The sequence below is a fragment of the Lissotriton vulgaris genome, chromosome 1_1, assembly GCF_964263255.1.
Source record: "Lissotriton vulgaris chromosome 1_1, aLisVul1.2, whole genome shotgun sequence".
Lineage (NCBI taxonomy): Eukaryota > Metazoa > Chordata > Amphibia > Caudata > Salamandridae > Lissotriton > Lissotriton vulgaris.
The window spans coordinates 690,804,845-690,826,478 of record NC_141685.1 but is presented as its reverse complement, the minus strand read 5'-3'; the positions used below and the strand labels follow the sequence as shown (position 1 = coordinate 690,826,478).

The 21,634-nt window shown below is 43.4% G+C and overlaps 1 protein-coding gene across 1 annotated transcript in view; it reads right to left on the bottom strand.

The window, feature by feature from the left end:
- The window catches only part of DPYD (dihydropyrimidine dehydrogenase), a 3,292,815-nt gene that overhangs the window by 857,630 nt on the left and 2,413,551 nt on the right, over positions 1-21,634 (bottom strand). The window contains exon 16 of the mRNA XM_086954704.1: positions 13,051-13,134. Coding sequence (XP_086810830.1) covers positions 13,051-13,134 — 84 coding nt within the window. The remainder of the gene's footprint in view (positions 1-13,050; positions 13,135-21,634) is intronic.

Sequence of the window (21,634 nt, the reverse complement as noted above, 5' to 3'; positions counted from 1 at the left end):
ACAGATGTTTATCAAAGATCACTCCAAGATTCCTGACCTTTGCGACTGGGACCGGAGGAAGACCCATCTGAATAGGCCACCAAATCGGGGACCATTCTGGAGAGATGTTGCCAAAGGTCATAACCTCCGTTTTCTCCGCATTCAATTTTAGACAGTTACTGTGCATCCATGCTTGTACCTCCAGTATCCCCTCCTGGAAATTAGCTGCTACCACTGGGCCGTTCTTATGGACCGCCAACACAAGTTGCGTGTCGTCGGCGTAAGTAGTTAGGCGCATCCCATGAGATTTTATGACCCTTGCCAAGTCTGCAACATAAATGTTAAAAAGCGCAGGGCTTAACGACGATCCTTGGGGGACCCCGCATGGCAGTTTAGAAGTCGGTGAATAATAATTGCCCAGTTTGACTGCCTGTTTGCGGTTAGCCAAAAAAGAGGCTATAAGATCTTTGGCCAAATTATTAATCCCCAGGGCTGTGACACGGTCGACCAAGATAGCATGGTCGACCGTGTCAAAGGCCGCCGAGAGATCCAACAGAATGAGCACTGCTGCTCCTCCCGAATCCAGGATGTTTCTAATTTCATCGGAGGCCTTTATCAGCGCAGTTTCGGTTCCGTGTCCCCTCCGGAAACCGAACTGCGTATCATCCAGGAGTTCGTGTTGTTCAATGAACTCTGAGAGCTGCTGGGTCATGATGGCCTCTACGATTTTAGCGGGAAAGGGAAGGCAAGCAATGGGTCTGTAATTGGCCGTAACCATGGGGTCTAAGGAAGGCTTTTTGAGCAAAGGTTTGACGATGGCCTTCTTCCAGATCTCTGGGTAGACGCCTGTTTCAAAGATGGCATTACAAATGGTGGTAAGCGGCTGAGCGATGGTATTATAGAGTTGATTCATTATGTCAGGAGGGCATGGATCAAGCGGAGAACCCGATTTGATCTTGGCAGCTAATATGCTGACCTGATGTTCTGTCACTAGCTTGAAACCAGAAAAAGAAGGATGGGTCACAGCCAAATGGGAGGATGGATCAGTCCTAATTTCCGCCGGTAGCTGTGGGAAAATGGAATAAATGTCCATTACCTTAGTGGTGAAAAAATTGGCCAGCGAGTTACAGAATTCCTGAGAATGCTCAGTTGCCGGGCCAGTGGGAGGAGTAGAGAGAGAGTTCACCACCTGGAATAGCATCCTCGCTGAGTTCTGGGCCTGTTCAATTTTACCAGTAAAGAATGTATTTTTTTGAGTAATGATAGCTTTCTTATAGATCGCCAGAGCATCTTTATAAATTTGCTTAGCAGAGGGACTATAGTGCTTTCTCCAGCGTCTTTCTAGACTTCTACAATACTGACGCTGGAGACGCAACTCCTCTGTGAACCACTGGGCCGATGGTGTAACTCTATTTGGGCAATAAGATTTCTCAGGTGCCACCTGATTGGCTGCCTTTAATAGCCATCCCTGAAAGTTAGTGGACAAACTTTCAGGATCACAGGAACTATCCGGGACCGAAGTCCTAAGGAGATTTGAGAGATGTGGAATATCGGCATTTTTCCAGGCTCGTGTTCCCAGTGATAACCGAGCTTTGGTCGGGGGGGGATTGGATTGTATTGCTCGAATTCTAAAGATGATGGCTTGGTGATCAGACCATACCAATGGTAGTACTGCTATCAGGTCAATGTCTGGATTATTTGTAAACAGACCATCCAGTGTATGCCCCGCTTCATGCGTGGGACCCCTTACCAACTGTTGCATTCCTATTGCTTGCATGTCTGTAATAAGTTGGGCAGTGTCCTTAATTTCCATATGTTCCAGCGGAAAGTTAAAATCTCCAAGGATAGTATAATCCAAGGATCCTATGACCGCTTCAGTGATATCTGCGAGAGCAGCTAAGAATTTTGTTCGGGGACCCGGTGGCCTATAGACCAATGTCCCTCTAAAAGCTTGCTTCTGGGTGAGATTAATAACAAACGCGATAGCTTCGCAGTTTGGGGTTGGAATAAGCTCAAATTTTATCCTATAAGCATCTTTATGGATGATGGCCAAGCCACCACCTCGCCCAGAAGTTCTATCTTGTCTAGCGACACAATAGCCTTCGGGGGTGGCTGAGACAAAATCAGGGCCAGAGGCCTTGTGTGGATCTCACGGATCTCAATTCTAATATCTGGGTAGATCATCAACCATTGCCCAAAATAAATGAAATGTTATCTACTTTGGGCAATGCCTTCAACTTTACCTCTCTGGATGTATCTTCAGTGTACCACCAGATTGAGTTACATTGAGACGCTAGGCACCTGACATCATTTGTTGGGCCTAAAGGGGCATTTCAGTATAATCAAATCCTGTTCTGGTTAGCATTGGCGTGAGCTGTATTCCAGCGGTTGATGAATAATCTGTTCAATAACATCAATGGTGTCATGTTCTTCCAGGATGACATTTTAATTTTTGGAGAATCTATGGCAGAACAGGACAGCAGTGAGGACAGTTCTCAACGTCATCAAGGGAAGTGAGTTGACCCTAAAAAAGGAGATATATAAATTTGCTCAAGTAGTTGTTGATTACTTGGGTCATCATGTATACAGGAAGAGAATTGAGCTCAAATTAAAAATTCTCGATGCCATTCAATGTGCATCAAAACCCAACAATAAAGACTAGCTATGTTCATTTCTTGGACTGGTGGAGTATTACTCCAAATTCATCAAAAAGTTCTCTGACAAAACAAGTAGTTTATGCAATCTCTTAAAGAAAAATATGAAGTACATGTGGGATGACTATTGTGATAAGGACTTTGAATGTATAAAAAAATGTATTGTAAGTGCTGGTCCCCTTAAAATGTTTGATATTAATGACTAATGTGGGCTTAGGGGCATTACTTATGCAAGTAAAAGGCTGATGGGAAGGAAGAGACTATTGCATTCACTTCCCGGACATTGCGTGGCGCAGAATCATCTTACTCCGTGATAGAGAAAGAATCACTTGCAATGAGGTGGGATGTTCAGTATTTTTAAAAATTTCGCATGGGGAAAAGAATTTATCATGAGAACTGACCACAAACCTCTGTTAGACCTGTTCACCACCAAGGGCGGGGGAAGAGGAATCCTGCCCATCTCCAAATGGCAATATACACTACAAGATTATCAGTATAGGTTTGAGTACGTGCCTGGTATGAAAAACTATGTTGCTGATTGTCTCTCGAGGTTGCAGTTGGAAGGCAACAATGAGGACCAAGAAGATACTGATGATTTAGAAATTGTGTGTGTGGTGAGTTCGAATGGTGACACCACAAAAGGAGCATTGTCTGATCAAGAGTGTTAAATGCTTTGTTAAACGATGGAATCCTTCAGGATGTGATAAAATATGTGGTGAATAGTTGGCTTGCAGTCAGAAATACCCCTAAAGCATTGGTTCCATTCAGCAGAATAGAGACTACATTTTCCACTGTGGGGAACATTCTGCATGCACAGGATTGGACAAGTGGTTGTCTCAGAGTGCCTTCGGGAGAGTTCTAGTTTGAGCTCATGAAGGGCATCTTGGAAACCAGGCCATGAAAAGAGGGATAAGGGAAGGCTTCTGGTGGCCTGGTGTGGACAGGGCGGTCAAACATTATGTTAGGAATTGTTGTTTGTGTGTCTGCAGTGACAAGTTACAAGTGACTTGTCCATCTCCTGTCACCCCCATTGTGGTTAGAACACACCATGGAGTAAAGCGGCGTTTGATGTTGCTGGACTCTTTGGTGTTTGGGTAGTAGACCCAAGTATGCGTTGGTCATGATAGAATATGTAAAAAAGGCCCAAGGTGAAATTCATGGACAGTATGAACTTAGATGGCACCATCAGGTTCTTCAAGGAGGTATTTTCTGACAAAGGAACCCAGTTAACATCTAGAAAAATTGAGAATGTTCTTGATAATTCTGGCATAAAGCATACTCCAACTTCCCTCTATCATCCTTGCAGCATTGGTTTATAGAAGGAGTAAACTGTGGCATCAAGGAGCAATTTCAGCTTGCACTCATTAATGGGTTACAGTGGAAGGAGGCAATAAATCATATGTTGTGGGCCATGATAAATACCCCTCATATAAGTATAGGAATATCTCTTATTACTTTGTTAAGGGGGAGGATTTGCGGGTCCAAACTCAAAAATGATTGGATGGAAAGTAAAACCATTGATGCTGCAAGGTTGGCAAAAGGTGGCTGATGTGAGAGCTGCTGTTTAGGAGAAGTATGGATCCATGAATGAACATCATCAGGTCCTGACAGTTCAGGTGCGAGACTGTGTGAGAGTTAAAAGACTGAGTTTTGTCGGCAAGGGTTGGTCACGTTTCTTCACCCATTCAGATTAAGAAGGTGAAGGAGCATGTAGTAATACCGGAAAATGGGAAGACATGGAACAAATGCTTTATTTCTATTGTATCCAAATATAAGGCGGAATATGTTGGAAGGAAGATGGATGTGCATTATGATTCTTCTCAGGGCAATGTTGAGTCTACTCAGGCTGATGGGTGTGCTGCAGAGAGAGTATCTGACAGAGGCATGTCAAATCCTTCAAGGCCTACTCCGACAAGGGGCAGCATTGTGTTGAATGCATCTGACAGGGGGAGGGTATTTCCCTTCAGAGCAGCTGTCAGGGCTAGGACACGTACGGCAAAGTTTAGTGATTATGAAGTGTTTTAATTCACAATTTTCTTGTCTGTATCTTTCTGGCCATTTCTTTGCCTTTCATTATTTTTTCTTGGACATCTGCTGCAGTCACATTCTTTCACCTGTGTAGTTCTCCTAGGGGCACATCCATCAAGCCTGCATTTTGCTATTCCCAAATAGCGAATTTTACAGATACACTATTTGGGAATAACAAAATGCTATGCATGTAGGAATCGCAAAATAATCTGCGATTTGAGAATCGCTATTAGGTAATGTGACTCTATTCATTCCTATGGGCCTGTAGGCCCATAGGAATGACTGGTATTGCATTCACTAATTGCGCCTACAGGCCCATATGAATGAGTGGTATTGTATTTGCTAATTGCGATTACCAAACTGGTAATTGCAAATAGCAAATGCAAATCCAAGGGTGCCCATGGACCTAAGGCCCCCAGGAAGCACCCAACAAAAAAAGGTAAGTGTGCACATGTAAAGCGCACACATGCCCTAAGGCATGGCATGGCTTGGCTACAAGGCACTTTGAAAAAATGCATTTTTGTTCATTATCCATAGCATACACATGTTACAATCAACTTGATTTTGTCAGTGTGAAGTGAATGCAATGTTGGTTGAGAGTTCCCTGCGTGGAACTCGGAATGGTGCAGGGGAGCGGGGATTCGCGAGGGCGGCATTTGCTGCCAGACGGGGTTGAATAAAGTTGTGCTCAAGCACTCACCGCCTCTGCACTTCCTTTCAGTGGCACAGGGAGGAGAATAGCCAAATGTGCAACATGTAATGAAGTGCTGCTGTGAACAACTATGTACTTTACAGCTACTCTATTGCACTAATAGATAGTGCTACCACTAACACAGCAAAACTTTAAAATCCACGGGGTAGCAAGTATAGGAAGCACAATGGTACTTCATGTAGTGTGGTTTTCATTCTGGAGTAATATTTTCAGAACTTCTGCTGCCAATGCATTTCTCATAACTGTTTATTCCAGGAGCGTGTTTTTTCATTACTTCTTCAAGGCTTGTCAAAGGAAACAGCACTCGTTTATTCACCAGAGACAGATGACAAGCTATTGACCTATCACTAGTTACTGGTAGCAGAGCTCATTTTTTCACTTTCCCCCCACGTGTTTTAATTCAGTCTTAGGACACCTCTTTAGAAGTCACTTGAAGCTCAAAGACAATATTCCCCTTCATGCATAATCGACTACCACCAACTATCAATGAAGTACCATGCAGAATGCACCTACGACTGATCCTCTACAATATCTACATTGTGTTATGTGTGCATAAAAGTTTGAGTCACACAGTGACTCAAACTTTGTTACTCATATGAAGGTTGACAGCAACATCGACAACGTAAACGTTACTTTCACATAGGGAAACATTTACTTTACATCAAGTCGGACATTATCTTATCCTCGAAAATGTACCCTTCTTACTCTAGTCAATAATTAGAGCAAGGTGAAGGCAATGCCAGGTCATGGCTATACCCAGCTTCAAGGAAAGTTTTATCGATGCGAGGGTAATTTTGATGTAAAGGTTACATACATAGTTGGTGCCTTATCAAAAGCATACCATTGGTGTCTTGTGATTAAATTGATGCAGTTTTCCTTGACAAGCCATGAAGAAGCATTGAAATAACCCCTTCTTCCAATGAATCATTATAAGAAGTCCATCCATTAGTCGTCTTGCCCTCAAAAAACTGCAAGGCATCTCCGTGGATTTGAAGCCATAAACTAAATTGAAAAGAGCCAAAACACATGCTAAAAGTTCCCATTTCATATTTGACTTGACACACTTCAACCACATTACTGATGCACGGAATTCACTCTGCTGGTTCTTCTGCTTGCTAAAGTGTAAATGACTCCGTCTTTTGCACAAACCTTTGCATAGGCATGCACCAGTTTATTGCACCATAGTGGTACAGTTCAGCCAGTTGACATGAAACCTCTCTCTGGCCTTCTGTGACAAACTGTGGGGCATATTACCAAGCAATAGTGATAATTATCGCTATTGCTTGGTTAGCGCGAAAAAATTATCGCAGAGCTGCGGCGATTTTTATTGCAGATAAACCTTGAGGTTTATCGCAAATGTGATAAAAATCGTCCGCAATGCATGAATATCGCTGAAAAGTCAGCGATATTCATGCATTAGCGAGCTAATGCTCTTAGCCATGTGCTTCAAGCACTCTGCTACATGCACAAAATCATGACTGGTAGAGCCCCTCGCTATCTCTCTGCTCTGGTGCAGCAATATATCCCCCCCCGTACACTCAGGTCCTCGACGCAGAATAAATTTAAGATTCCGCGCACCAATAGAGCCAAGATGGGAGGACGCTCATTTTCCCTGCTGGCCCCATCCTTATGGAATTCTCTTCCTCAATCTCTGCGCACTGAATTGTGCTTTCTGAAATTCCGTAAGGGAATAAAAACTTGGCTCTTTAACAACTAATATTATGATCTTATGCTCCCCCCTCCCTCTCACCGTTCAGTTTGCCCTAGCGCCGGGAAACCTCCGGGTAGCTGCGCGCTCAATAAATGTAATTATAAATAAATAAATAAATGTTATCCACCTTCCATTGGATAACATGGCTAAGAACTGCTCAGGGCAGGTGTTAGCTTATGGAGATATTCGCGCTTAGCGCGAATATCTCCAAAAGTTGGTAAACGGAGATAGCGATGTTAGCGACTGTTTCCAGTCGCTAACATCTTGGCACGCCCACTTTTCATGTCATTAGTGATAAATATCACTGACATGCAAAGTGGGGCCCAAGATGGTCGCTATCTCCTACTAGCTGTCGCTAACTGGTGTTAGCGACAGCTAGGTAATAGGGAGATAATTTTATCTCCGCTTTCTTGGCTTTTAAAGCCAAAAAGCGGAGATGAACCCCCTTGATAATATGCACTCAATATCTCCACCTGGTGAGGTATAACTCACAGGGATGCTATACATGAAGCTCTCTTCCACTTGCTCATCAAATACTGCCCCCTGGAAGTATCAAAAGAGCTAAAAACATGTAGTAATAGACCTGACACAAACTAGCTGTTCTCCCTCCAATATTGCTCACTGCCAGTGTCTTTCGGTCTCTCCATGTGAGCTCCTCAATAAAAGGTAGATTGGATGTCAGGAGTAGCGCATTGAACAGCATACAAAAAAGAGCATACATACATAAATGAATGTATAAATACATGTATAATTAAATAACTAAATAAATAAATACGTGAAAAAGCTTAGCAACAAAGTATGTGACAGTTACTGGTCGGGATCAAACAAAATGGCAATTCCATATTGCACTTATGCAGGCAAAACCACCGACGTACATTTTAAATGGCAATGCATTTCCAGATTTGGAATATTTCTATATTTTCTAAGTAAAAATGTGATCGAAGATGGAAGTCAGGACCTCGCCTTCATGCTTTTTGCCAAACGAAATAAAAAAAATCATTTTGAGAACATAAACTTCACCGAACCAATTAATCATATAGCATTGTCTGCATTAATCGAAGTAGAAAAGAAAAATGTAATAAAATATGAGACAGTGGTTTTTGTAGTCAAAACAAAAATGCTGTCTTCATAAAAACAACAATAAAATGTGGTGTTTAAACAAGCTTATAGGAATAAGAATTCTGCCACAGACTATAGGACGGAGAGTAGATATTAAATAAGGATTTCTTAGCAAACAGTCCCTAAAATGTTAGAAAGGATTGATTTCTATCAAAACCCAAATGCCAAAACGTGAACATTGTGTTCTGATCCTGCAGAGCATCGTTTAATCTATAATGAAACAGAGGCTTAAAGATCTGCTTTAAAGCTTATGGTATTTGACTCTTTTACAAAGAATAAGGTGCTGGGGGACCACTGTTTGAATGAAAAGCCTTGAGGAACTCTTAACAACTGCAAGATTTTAAAAGCTTGAAAATAAGAATATTTTCACGTAATTGCATTCAAACAATGTTTGAGATCAAAGCGGAAATGTAGGACTGATGTGAAAATTGCAAATGCCACACATTTAAAGCTTCATAAACATGATTTTTGTCCCATTCAATTTACATAAAGTTTAATGTTGTTCTGGCCATTCCTTCCTTAGCTTATTCTCAATTACCCAGCATTTCAACAAGAAATGGTTTACGTAGAAACTATATGGTGGTACATAGAATATTCGTAGTGTTACACAAGGCCGGACTACTTCATGTGAAAAAGGCCAAACACACCAAACGAAATGTCTTGCCTGAAGTCATACTCACACTTCCCTACCAGTTATGGAATAAGGCGCTATAGGAATATAGGGTAGCAGTAGCCTATGCTTTTTAGCCTTATGACTCCCTTGGAAGCAAAGGGTTATTCCTAAAAAAAATGAGTAGAGTCATGTTCGTCTAGGCATGTTTCCAGGTTTACATAGTTTTTATCATTATATGTCATAGGTCCATATATTTTCACTGTAGATAGTGCCCTAAGCAGAAATTCTCGTGATGAAGGTAGCAATGTAATGATTCCCTTTTTCTATTTCTCTGTAAAGTGCTTGACTTTCTCTCCCATCCTTGTTGTTGCGGGGACAACCTATCAGTATCAAGAGTAATATTTGAGATATTCCCCACTAGCCTGCAGAATCGGTACTCAGTTGACGAAAGCTTGTCTCTAGGCCTCCTGAAGAGCAGTCAATTCTTGACTCCAAAGAGTTTGTCGGATGGTTGTGCTGAGATATACATTTATAAAATACTAATAGAAAGGCACTGGCAGAGCTATTACTTAATGTAAAAGAGCAACACTTCAATAACACTTCAGATAATGTGCAATAAAAAAGTGGTTAAATAATGCATAATATTCAAATCAAATAAAGCAACATAATTTCTCGAAATATAAATGTACTACAGTGCACTCTTTACACACAATATGGAATGACCACTAAGTTATAGCAAATGCTGCATCATTCAAAAACAAAACGACCATGCAAGACCACAGTACCGCAAAATCATGGTAACTCTCTAAGCACTGTTCATGAACAATACACTTTGGGAACACCAGAAACATTAGGTTCCTAAAACAGCAGAACCAAGTATCTCAGTGTGCTGCATTCAGGCGTATCTCTAACCGAATACCAAGAGTATATGGTCCCTTGGAAACAACTCTGACGTTTGGGGGGTGGGGGGGGCTGTAGGGAGGGAATGCTCTGGGCCAATAGGTTTACAATTAGTGGAGGCAGGTCTTGGTAGTGATGGTGGGCAAATGACTGACTGACCAATATGGATAATCGGTTTGTGAGCACACCGGAATAAGGGCATGCATTAGTACTACTCAAACCCTCTTCAATCTTTCTGTATCTGGCTAGCAAGTAAGCCAAATGAGCAATGTACATCTACACTACCCCAAACCCAAAATCAGGCATGCACATATGTCTTTCAGCACCCACACTTATTAGCTGGTGGACCTGTGATTACATCATGGCAAGAGAATGATAGTAGGTACCGGGAATGGGCAAAAGAAAGGTGGAAAGGTACCAAACAAGGAACAATGTAACAAAACAAAATATCGCCCACCATGCAAAGGATTACACAGATCATCTGCCCTTGTAGATGATAGTTTCTTGGGTAGCATTCTTCTGGTCTATGGTTCAGGGAGTCTCTAGCCATCTTCCCGAAGGTCAGACTGAAGTGTGACCTGGCCTCTACGTGTAAGCTGGGAATGGAAGTTCTCTCCAAGTGTTAGTTGGCTGGTATACTGTTGCTTCAGGACCTAAACAGTCCAAGAACGGGTCCCAACAGCTTACTATTTGAATGAGTCTGAGCTGGACCCTGATGTAGATTTTGCTCAAGTGAGATTGGTCTTCAGGAGCTTTCACTGAGAGCCTAAAGCTGTGTGAGTAACCAGAAGGAAGAACCCAAATCCCAGCAGAAAAATGGCACTAGTCATTTTTGGCTCTGTGGTGAACCTTGACTAGGTGGCAAAGCTATGTCGCAAAAGTGTGAAAGCCTATGGGCAAAATTCCCAGCAATGTCCTCCTGGCTACTTGAATATGCCATAGCAGGCAGAGCTAAATATGAGCAGCAGTCAAACTATGGGTTCCAAGTCTGCTTGGTTACAGAGGCCAACCCTTCTGGGTGGGACTGCGGTTTGTCTTAGAAGGTTAGAGAGTCAGCATAAAATATAAGAGCTTAGAGTTAACTGCAAATCAGGATGTACAACCAGGGCAGGAAAGATATTACCACAGGAATGGAACCCCATCTGCGCAATGAGGGGGGATTAGACTTTAAAGGTGCTATACAATGTCCATTTGACCTTCACGATGCAACATGCACTCAATGTTAGACCAGCAAAATAAGATCCCTGAGTTCATTGGTGTGACAATACAGCTTTTTTCCCTAGCTGTGCAGCGGCATCTTTATCTAAAAAGAGCGACACTGGTGGTTAGCAATCTGAGTCCATTCCCACAGAATTTACAGTAAGTGAGAGTCGGTGAGACTCACTCACAGTAAAAGTTCAAACTGGTAGCCAATAATTGAAAAATCAAGAGGGAATAAATGATCATAACCCTTTTCCAACAGAGAGTCAGACATGATGAGAAAAAATGTCCTGAAGGCCCAGAGAGGAGCAGCAGCAAAACAATGAACATATCTGTACAATGAAAGAGGCCAAACCGAAAAATCAGAGACACTAAAGTTACTCTTGAGAGCTATTGCCGTCAAAAGCCCCACAACACACACAATGCACAAACACGTGCACCAATACATATACAGCAAGGCAGTTTGAACAACCACTATCAGCCCTTAGCTACTGTGGTTCACCTGGCTTTATGCATTGCTAACAGGGTTGTTCATCATTATTCGCATCAGCCCACTTCATTTAGTAGATATAAGTATCCTAAAAAAGTGTTGCCTCTCCTCATTCTTGTTTCTTAAAATGTATATCCCCCCTCAGGGCCTGGCTTTTGAAGAGTATTAAGGCGCCACTCACTCCATGTTTTTAGTGATCCTGTGAACTTTCTCCTGTGAGAGGCTCTGCTCATCTGTTGCTCACCAGTGATCCCAAGCTCCTCCCCCTCCTGGTATCTGTTTTAATGTATTTATTTTACTAGAGCCTGGCAGTTGATTAGAGCTACTGGATCACTCGCTTTTGTTTGAGGGCTCTTGTACATGTTATATTTCATTTTTACTTTAACCTTCTGAAGTGTAAATCGAACACTGAAATAAAAAAACGGTACAAAATGCCTGCATCACATGTTTTCTCATGTGTTGTGAGGAACACATGTATGCAACATCACTCCGGACATCTTGGAATGTTCTTCCGTAAAACTGAAATTATTCCAAGATGGCTGACATATGCGCTTATGTGTGTGTATGTCTCAAGACATATGCGCATGACTACGTTGTGATGCACCAGCAGCTATGGAGTACCAATACAAATAAGCACTAGCACAGCCAATATGTCTGGAGACCTCTTGGCTTTGCTAATTCTTATTTTGCAATTTTGAGAGTGTTCTCTAACGTTTGCTCTTATATCATTGTACTTCTCATCTTGTTTCTTTTGTGTGTACATTTTACTGAATGCCAGGAAGCATCAGCCATTTATGTGTGCTATGGTTGCTTCTCACTCACTCACTCTGACTGAAAGATGAAATGAGATTTACAGTGCAATAAAGTAATGCTACCCATTGAATTATCTTTGTAATCCACTGTCACCAGGTTCAGAGTTAACCATCTGCAGGGTATTGATCAATAAATCAATACTTTTCAAAATGAATTTTCAAAGTGACTAGGTTCCAAAGAAATACACAGCTTTAGAAAAATCCCAAACGCTGGGGGTTGATTTAGCTCTGTAAATATATCCCTTCCCTAAAAAAAAAAAAAGAAGAATAGTAATAAAATAGATAACATGCGCTTGTGTAGCCCTCATGACTATCAATGCGGCGCTGCTGAGCGCTGCTATTTTGGTACTTGATTAAATATAAATAAAAGAGTAGGATCAAACTCTTTTGTGGCTCCCAAAGCACACTTAGGAAATCATAAGCCCGAGCTAAAAATTTAAAATGCAATTTATGTTGTGCCCCATTTAGCACAGAATTACAATAAAAGTAAGCATTTTATACAGTCTTTTCCTTCAGGGATCCCGTGTCAACAGCGAGAATGAATAAAGAACATTGCATTAGAATTCAGCTAATTCCGCCTCAGCCCATTCAGCACAGTTATGATAAGGTTTCACGTTAAGCGCATAATGCCGATTTTCCCCACAATAAAACTAAATGCCCAATATCAGCTTTTCTCCTTTCCTCCTTTGAAGCATTACGTATTCAAATGAAGACGAAGCAAAAATACAAAAATCAACTCAAGACACAATCCGTTTCTTCCCTTGTCAGCCCTGGGTCTCGCAGATGTACTCACGCAGTATAAAAACAAAAAACAAAGTGGTAAAATTCATACCTGCCCGCAAGCCAGGCCCATTCCTCTCTCCCCCATGCCATGTGGGCAGGATAGATTTAACTCCAACGCATCCGCTCCAGAAGCCTGAAAAAAGAATCATAAGTTAAAAAAAAAATTATAATGTATTTTAAAATGCAATGGATATAAATTGTTGTATTGTTTAAAGGTCCGCGGGCTAAATAAACATCTTTTGACTTGACTTAAAATCGTAGAAACATTATACAAATTACCCCAAGTATGGGTTTTGGTGAAAACCACCTGGCGTTGATAACCAACATATATTGTCGCTCTATATAGCTGTATGAGTGGCGTAAATCAAAATGATGGGGTCTGCCTGCAGAATTTGGTACATGGCCCGAGACTTCCCATCTTACTGATATGCAGTGACCTTCAGCTGAATGGGTCACCTTACAGAAGGGTGGTGCCTTGTGTTACGCATCTAACATGTATCTATGGGTTAGACCTGTCATGCTTAGGGTGGTCTTTCTCCCAACTTTTTTCCTTTTGCCTCTCATTTTTGCTGATATTTTTTGTTGGCCTTAGTAGTCTGAGCACTTTAGCACTGAAAATCATTTTGCATGTGCTTCTCCTCTAAACAGGATGGCATTGGTGTATACTTGATTAGCATATTTGCTGTACCCGTGAGTCCCTTGTAATGTGGTATACCAAATACCGAGGGCCTTTACTTCAAATGCTACTAGTGAACTGCAGCATTGATTGTGCTACCACCAGAAGTAGCCTTTCAAACCTGTCTCAGGCCTGCCACTGCAGTGTCTGTTTGTGCAGTTTACTGCCACTTTGACTTGGTATTTAAAACGACTTGCAAGGCATTGAACTATCCTTTAATTACATGTAAGTCACCCCCAAGGTAGGCCCACAGTAACCGTAAGGGCAGGGTGCCATGTAAGGAAAAGGTAGGGTTTGCATGTCCTCGTATTAACAAACTGCCTATTTCATTTCCCACTACTGTGAAGCCTACCCTCTCATAGGCCAGCATTGGGAGTTCCTTAATAAACTTTTGAGCTGTTACTCCTGATCAGAGAGGATTAGCTTTTTCATATTTCATATCTTTGGAATGGTAATGATAAATCCTCCTTACTGGTGAAGTTGCATTTAACATTAATGTTTTAGAAATGCCACTTTTAGAAAGTGGACATTTCTCTGTATTTACTGCTCTGTGTGCCTGACAGTCTGTTTCCAATACACGTATGGGTTGGTAGAGAGCTACAGTTTGTGCATTTCCTCAAGACAGCCACAAACACAGGAAGGTGAGACTCATCTGCATTCCGATGGGTCTTCCTGGGTGTGAAGGGATGGGAGGGGCTGATGCTAACACTTCAGTAGCTAGTGTCCTGCTCACACACAAAGCACTGATTTATACCCCTGTGTTAGCCTGCCAGAAAGGACTTGATTGAAAGGGATCATTGTGCACTTCAGTAAGCTGCTTTGAAGTCACCCCTACATCAAATGCACTTTTGGGTATAAGTACTTGATACTGACCCTCAGACACTTCTGGACCTTTACCTGAACCTCAGTCAGAAGGACTACTGTGTTGCTTAACCCGTTGCATGCTTGTGATGGAACCGCTCCGTCACAAGCCACGGTGTCGTAATTTGACAATGGCCGGGTTAGCGCTTAGCTTTGCTACACGTTATTTCCCTTAACTTGGCTTTACTCGAAAACGCCATTTTGTATGTTACGGCGGCCATTTTAGGAAATGAGCGGCCTCGTGGTCAGCATGCCCTTTAGTCCTTTGTCCGTGCCGCTGACCACTCAAGTTTGCCGAGCAACAGGCTATTTTTAGTAACGGTCAAGCCTGTGCATGCGCAGTTCCAACTGCCAGTCACCTCTTAGGAATGTTCCGCCAAACTGACCAGTGGCGTTGTAACCCCTCCCATGAGTTGGCTGTGTTCCAAAAATGACCATATATGTACATAAACCCTGTAAACCATGTACCGCCTATCTTTTTATTACCTGTTTAATGTATAAAAGGAGGACTCACACCGATGTTCGGTGTGATACTTCTTGCATTGCCGAAGGGTGCTGTAGGAATGTACCACCACCCCATGGGGTCTTAATAAACTTGTCTTTTGTACTTTTCAGTTTCCGTGCCAACAGTTCTTATGGTGTAAGTGGGTATTTCTGAGGAGCATGTAGGCCTGGGGAACCCAATACCACAAATTGGCGACCACGAAGGGACTCATCGGTGACTCGGATGCCCGAAGGAGAGGTCGTAACGAAGGATTGGAAACTCGCCATGGACGCGTACGCTGCCACTGAGTGACCCGAGTCTTGGCACCCACGGTGTTTTCTTCCTTTCCTTCTGATCTGACCTTCCAGGTGGCGCCGGTCTCCGACTGAGATCCTGTTCGGCTGTGTTGCGGTACAGTGCCTGTTTGGCTGATTCGATCAAAGACCTTGGCAGTTGGAATCTGGACATTTGAGATTTGGGTAAGATTTGTGATCGGTAAGGTAGTCTACGGACGCTTACTGAAGTTCTATGATTGTGTCCATGATTTGAGTTAGCTAACATTTTGACTTTGTGAACTTTGAATCATATGTGTAGTGCACTTCACATAGGCAGGCATGTAGAGATGTTTCTCTAATTTTGTTTTGTACTCTGAGCGGCACATTCGTGTGAAGTACTGTAAGTGCCATTTATATGGTATCACGCTTTCGTGATACTTTTTGAACATGCCTGTTTTAAGCACACTCCGAGGGATGTGCTGTCTTGGAAATGGTACCACAATTAGGTTAACAGAATCTCAGCCGGCTCCTCCAGAGGGAACTCCCAACCGTGAGATGTATGTCAAATTTGGCCTTCCCCCTTTACTGTACAGTAAATTATGGCATAAGTATACCAGAACCGATCCCGAGTTGCAATGGCCACTACATGGGTCGTTTGATTTGCGAAAGGTTCAGTTTGTGGAGCAATGTTTGTTTCAGCGCAGGTCTAGACAAGATATGTTTGATTGTGTGCGAATGTGGGAGAAAGCGGTGCGTGAGCGTATGAAGCGTGAGGTTGCCTTGGCGGACAAAGAGCAGCGCAAGGCTGCTCGAGATAAGGCTTTACAGCTTGAGGAAAAGGAGGCGCAGGAGAAGAAAGAGAGGGAGGCACGGGAACGTAATTTGCAAACGACCGGTCAATTTCCTATTCGTCGTCCGCTTTATCCTGTCCTTAATAATGAAATTGATGATTTTTCATTACGAGATCGCTCCCCGCCTCCGTATGTCCACCCTACGGCTCCGTCCGAGGATTCCGGTGATGAAGGTCGGGATAAGTCGGATGGAAAGGACAACTCGAGTGTCAGGTTAACTGCGGAAAGAGCCGCAGACTTGCGTAGCCTTGCTAGGAAATTAAATCTGGACCACATAACTGTAGCAACGGTTTTAGCTGAAAGGAAAATGTGGTCAGAACGAGAATTACTGTGTTTTATAAATACTTTGGCACATGAAGTTGTTACTCGATTTCGTAAATATTCGGAGACTTTAGAACCCAAAGCTGTGTCGGTCTATTGTGAGAATTTGGATAAAGGTTTATTTGCTCTTTCAGATGTTGATGACCTTTTCAAACAACTGCTCCAGCTACGGGATGAGGCGACCAGACTGCGGGAAGAAAGGGAAAAAGCTAAAGAGTCCGGGCCGGGGTAGACGGAGCAGTCCAAAGGGCTCAGATAAGAATTCTAAAGTGCATGTTATGCCTATGCGTGAAGCCGCACCTTTGTATGTTCCCCCAAAGGGAGATGGTACAGATGACGATAAAACGTCGAAGGATGCGAAGGGGTACTTTATATATAATTGGGTGTAAACGCCTTGGAATAGAGCAGATGTTATGGCATTAAAGAACTCCTTGCCCGATCTTCGTAAAAATCCAGCCGCATTCTATGAAGGGGTGGAGGGGGCCATTTCCTCTTGTGTTATGACTCTTGTTGATGTAGACCTTTTCTTTGGATTAATACTCCCCCCTGATATGTGGAGGTTGATTCGTAAAACTAATGATCAAACGACATTTGGGGCAACTTGGAAGGACTTAGAACAGGCTGACTTAGAAAGGGAACCTGCATGCAAACCGTGTGCTTTGATTTTAGATCTCCCGATGGCTATTCTGACTAAATTAAAAACCCTGGTGCCTCCTAAAAAGATCGATTGGACTATGTTGGCTTCATGTAAACAGAAGCCAGATGAATCGGTATCTGATTTCTTTACACGCTTCGAAGAAGCATTTCATGATTACAGTGGGCAATCATTAACAGACGATACGGGTAGGCATCTGTTTGTCGATAAGTATGTGGCTAATCTCCTACCGGAGATTGCGAAGCGATTGAAAACGAGCGAAAGTTCCTGGACCACGGCGACGCCTGCGTCTTTGTTAACTATGGCTCAGTATTATGAGCGGCAGGAATTAGAGGCTAAAGAAAGTGTGGATAAGAAAGCGAAAGAGTTGAAAACGAAGGTGATGTTAGCACAGGTTTGTGGTACTCAGTCTAGAGGGAATGATAGAGGCAGGCGAGGAATGAGCAATGCGTGGTACGGTCATACCGATATTGCTGAGGACGAATGTGCATATTGTAAAGAGTTTGGGCATTGGGCTGAAGATTGTCCGGTGCTCCGTGAGCAACGTAGTCAGCGTGGTCGAGGAGGTGGAAGGTCGAGGAATAGTTATTCAGGAGCGAGAGGTAGTGGAAGTGATCGTGGTAGGTTTGAAGCGAGGGGCCGTGGTCAGGATGAGCGAAACGTTTTTGATAGATGGAATCAGTATCAGATATCGGAGGGTGAGGATGTGGAACACCAGGATTATGTGCATGCATAGGATTGCGTAGGATGGGGTGTGGAATCGGTTGAAGTGCCAGTAGATCAAAGAGGTCCATATGTATCAGCGGACATTTTGGGTTCTACTGATCAGTTTTTAGTTGACACCGGAGCTACTCGTAGTGCTTTGTTTAAAAACTTGGTTCCAAGGGCTCCCCTGTCTGGCGATACGATAACATGTATAGGGTTCGATGGCACACCCTCTCCTAGCCCATTATCACAGCCTCTTGCACTTTGTATTGCTAAATTTTTCAGTTTTTCCCCGTTTTTGTTGTCACCTCACACTCCTGATAACATAATGGGTATTGATTTGCTTAAATATTTTCGAGCAACGATACGCTGCGCTCCCGAAGGAGTGCGGGTTATTTTGAATGACAATTACCCAGACTCACACAGATTTTTTACAATAAAAGACATTGAAGCATTAGCCTCTCTCCCTCACACGTTATGGGCGACCTCGGATACGGATGTGGGACAGATGCTTATTCCACCCATTCAAATTACTGTCAAGGAGGGAGTCTCCTTGCCACGTGTCCCGCAATATAAGATCTCTAAGGAAGGTGAAGTTGCTCTGACGCACATTGTTCAGGATTTGATTATTGCAGGAGTAGTGGAGGAAGTTCCTTACAATGTTTGTAACAGCCCTATTCTTCCGATCCTTAAGAAAGATACAGACGACAAAGTCTATCGATTTATTATTGATTTGAGAGAAATTAACAAAATTGTCATTCCCCAATACCCAGTGGTGTCTGATATCACGACATTGCTTACATTGGTCCCTCCAACGGCGACGACTTTTTCTGTCGTTGACCTCAAAAATGCGTTCTTTTCTATTCCCATCCATCCTGACAGCAGATATTTATTTGGCTTTACATTAAATATTAAATCGTATAGATTTTGTCGTGTTCCCCAAGGTTACACAGAGAGTCCTAGCATTTATAGCCAGGCTCTAAAACGACAGCTTGATTCTTTTGAACTGCAATCCGGAGTAGCCCTTATACAGTATGTTGATGACCTTCTGTTGGCTGCAGACACTTATGCACAATGTGAGGAAAGTACACTTGCCTTGCTGTCCTTTTTAGCTCAGAACAACCATAAAGTTTCTAAGAAAAAGCTACAATACTGTAGACCCAAGGTGACCTACCTCGGTCATCTTTTGTCTAAGGAGGGGCGGGCATTAACATCAGATCGAATTCAAGCGATTTTAGATACGCCAGTTCCCCGCACTCAGAGAGATGTACGCGCCTTCATAGGATTAACGTCCTTTTGTAGACAGTGGATCATGGGGTTCTCGCACATTATAAAACTTTTGTTAGCATTACTGTCCAAAACAACACCAATGCCCCTTGAATGGACAGATGAATGCCAGAATGCTTTTGAACAATTGAGACAGGCCCTTTGCTCTGCACCCGTGTTAGGTACACCAGATTACACAAAGATTTTTACATTGTACGTGCACAAGAAAGATGGGTGCGCGTTATCAGTGTTAGTGCAGGCACACGGGGACAAGCAGAGGCCATGTGCATACTTCTCAGCTGTTCTTGACCCTGTAGCACGAGGGTTACCTGGGTGTTTTCGAGCAGTTGCAGCAACAGCGGTAGCTATAGGACAGAGTGAGGGAATAGTTCTGTCACACAAATTGTTGGTGCTAGTTCCGCATGCAGTAGATGCCCTTTTAAATCAAACAAAGACTCAGTATCTTACGAGCGCACAACTTACAGGATATGAGCTCACACTCCTGGCGCCACACATTACACTGAAAAGATGTGCCACTCTGAACCCTGCCACTTTATTGCCCTATCCGGTTGAGGAGGGCCAGGAAGAAAAACATCATGATTGTGTTTTCCTGACCGAGGAACAGACAAAGGGTTGTGTCGACTTACAGGATATACCACTTCCAGATGGGGATGGGTAACTGTGGGTTGATGGATCGTGTTTGAGGCTGCCAGATGGCACGACTTCCGCAGCATATGCGATCACAACACTTAAGACAGTGGTAGAAACAGCACGAATACCACAGAAATCGGCTCAGGCAGCAGAGCTGATTGCCTTAACGAGAGCCTGCGAACTGAGTGCTGGCCTATGTGTGAACATCTACACAGACAGCCGGTACGCCTTCGGAGTAGCGCATGACTTTGGCTTACTCTGGAGAGAACGTGGGTTTTTGACTTCTCATGGAGTACACATTATGCAGGGAGAATTAGTGCGTGATCTCCTGAATGCATTGCTCTGTCCGAAGAAAGTGGCGATAATTAAATGCAGTGCACATAAAAAGGTCACTGACAAAGTGGGACAAGGCAATGCTTTTGCAGACAGTATAGCAAGACAAACAACAATGTCACGAAATGACTCCCCCATGTACTTAGCGAAGTCACAGGCCGAGCGATGGCATGATGCTCGAGCAGAAATACTAGATATCCAAAAATCAGCCTCGGAAGCAGAACTCGCAACCTGGGCAGCAGAGGGGGTGCTGGATGATGAGGGTTGTTGGAGGAGTAAGGACATGGCACGATGGAAATTGCCTGCAGCTTACTTGCAAGCGATGGTCTACATGACACATGGGTTGGCACATGTTGGAGCTCTTGCAATCACTTGATTGTTAACACGGGTTTGGGAGCATCCTGAGATTGCCAACACTGCCAAGAGAGTAGTGCAGACCTGCTTGATATGTTTACAGCACAATCCTGCAAAAGGGACGCATACTCCGAAAGGAGGGTTCGTTCCACCTTCTGCGCCGTTCGAAGTACTGCAAATGGATTATATCCAGCTTGAGCGTTGCAATAACCTTAAGTATGTCTTAGTGGTGGTGTGTGCTTTTAGTAAATGGGTTGAGGCCTTCCCCACGAAAGATAATACAGCTTTGACAACAGCTAAGGTTTTGCTCAAGGAGTACTTCCCTCGTTACGGCGTTTGCAAATTTTTGTGGAGCGATAATGGTCCTCATTTTGTCGGGAAAATTGTGGAGTACGTACTGAAGGGATTGGGGATTCAGCAAAAATTCCACGCTGTGTTCCATCCTCAGTCAGCAGGTCTCGTTGAGCGGTATAATGCTACGTTGAAATTGAAACTGGCTAAGATTGTGGCGTCCACGTCATTGAAGTGGCCGGATGCCTTGCCGCTAGCATTGCTCTCTATCAGATCGGTGCCCCATTCTCGAACTGGCCTCACACCATATGAAGTGGTGTTCGGAAGGCCTATGAATATATGGGGAGTGCCTAAGCCGCGATTGTTACATGATGTGCCTTGTATAATGATGAACGACTATTTGCCACGATTAACTAATGATTTGCTTTCTATTCATCAACAGGTTCGAGAAGCGCTCCCTGACAACTCCATTGGAGAGGCCCATAGTCTCCATCCTGGTGACTATGTAATGATTAAATCGTTTGAGAGGGCGAACAGCTTGGAACCGAGGTGGCGTGGCCCCGAGCAAGTCCTTTTGGCAACTCGAACGGCTGTGCGAGTGACCAACAGAAAGCGGTGGGTGCATTCAACTCACTGCCGCCGTGTCTCTCCGGACCTGGTGAATCCTACTGTGCTGACCGACTACAAGGAGATTCTGGATAAAGAAAAGAGCCCAGCTGTGACATCGGCCGAAGTTGAGGGAGCCTTCCCGGATCACACTGTTTCTGGACGACAGCGTTACAATCTGCGGCCACGATAGGAAGAAGATTTTTGTTTTTCGAGACTGGTTGGTTACCGCTCTGGTGTTTGTGAAACGGAAACCGGGAATCTCAAGGGGGGGGTAATCAGTTCTGCCAAGAGTAGCGACACC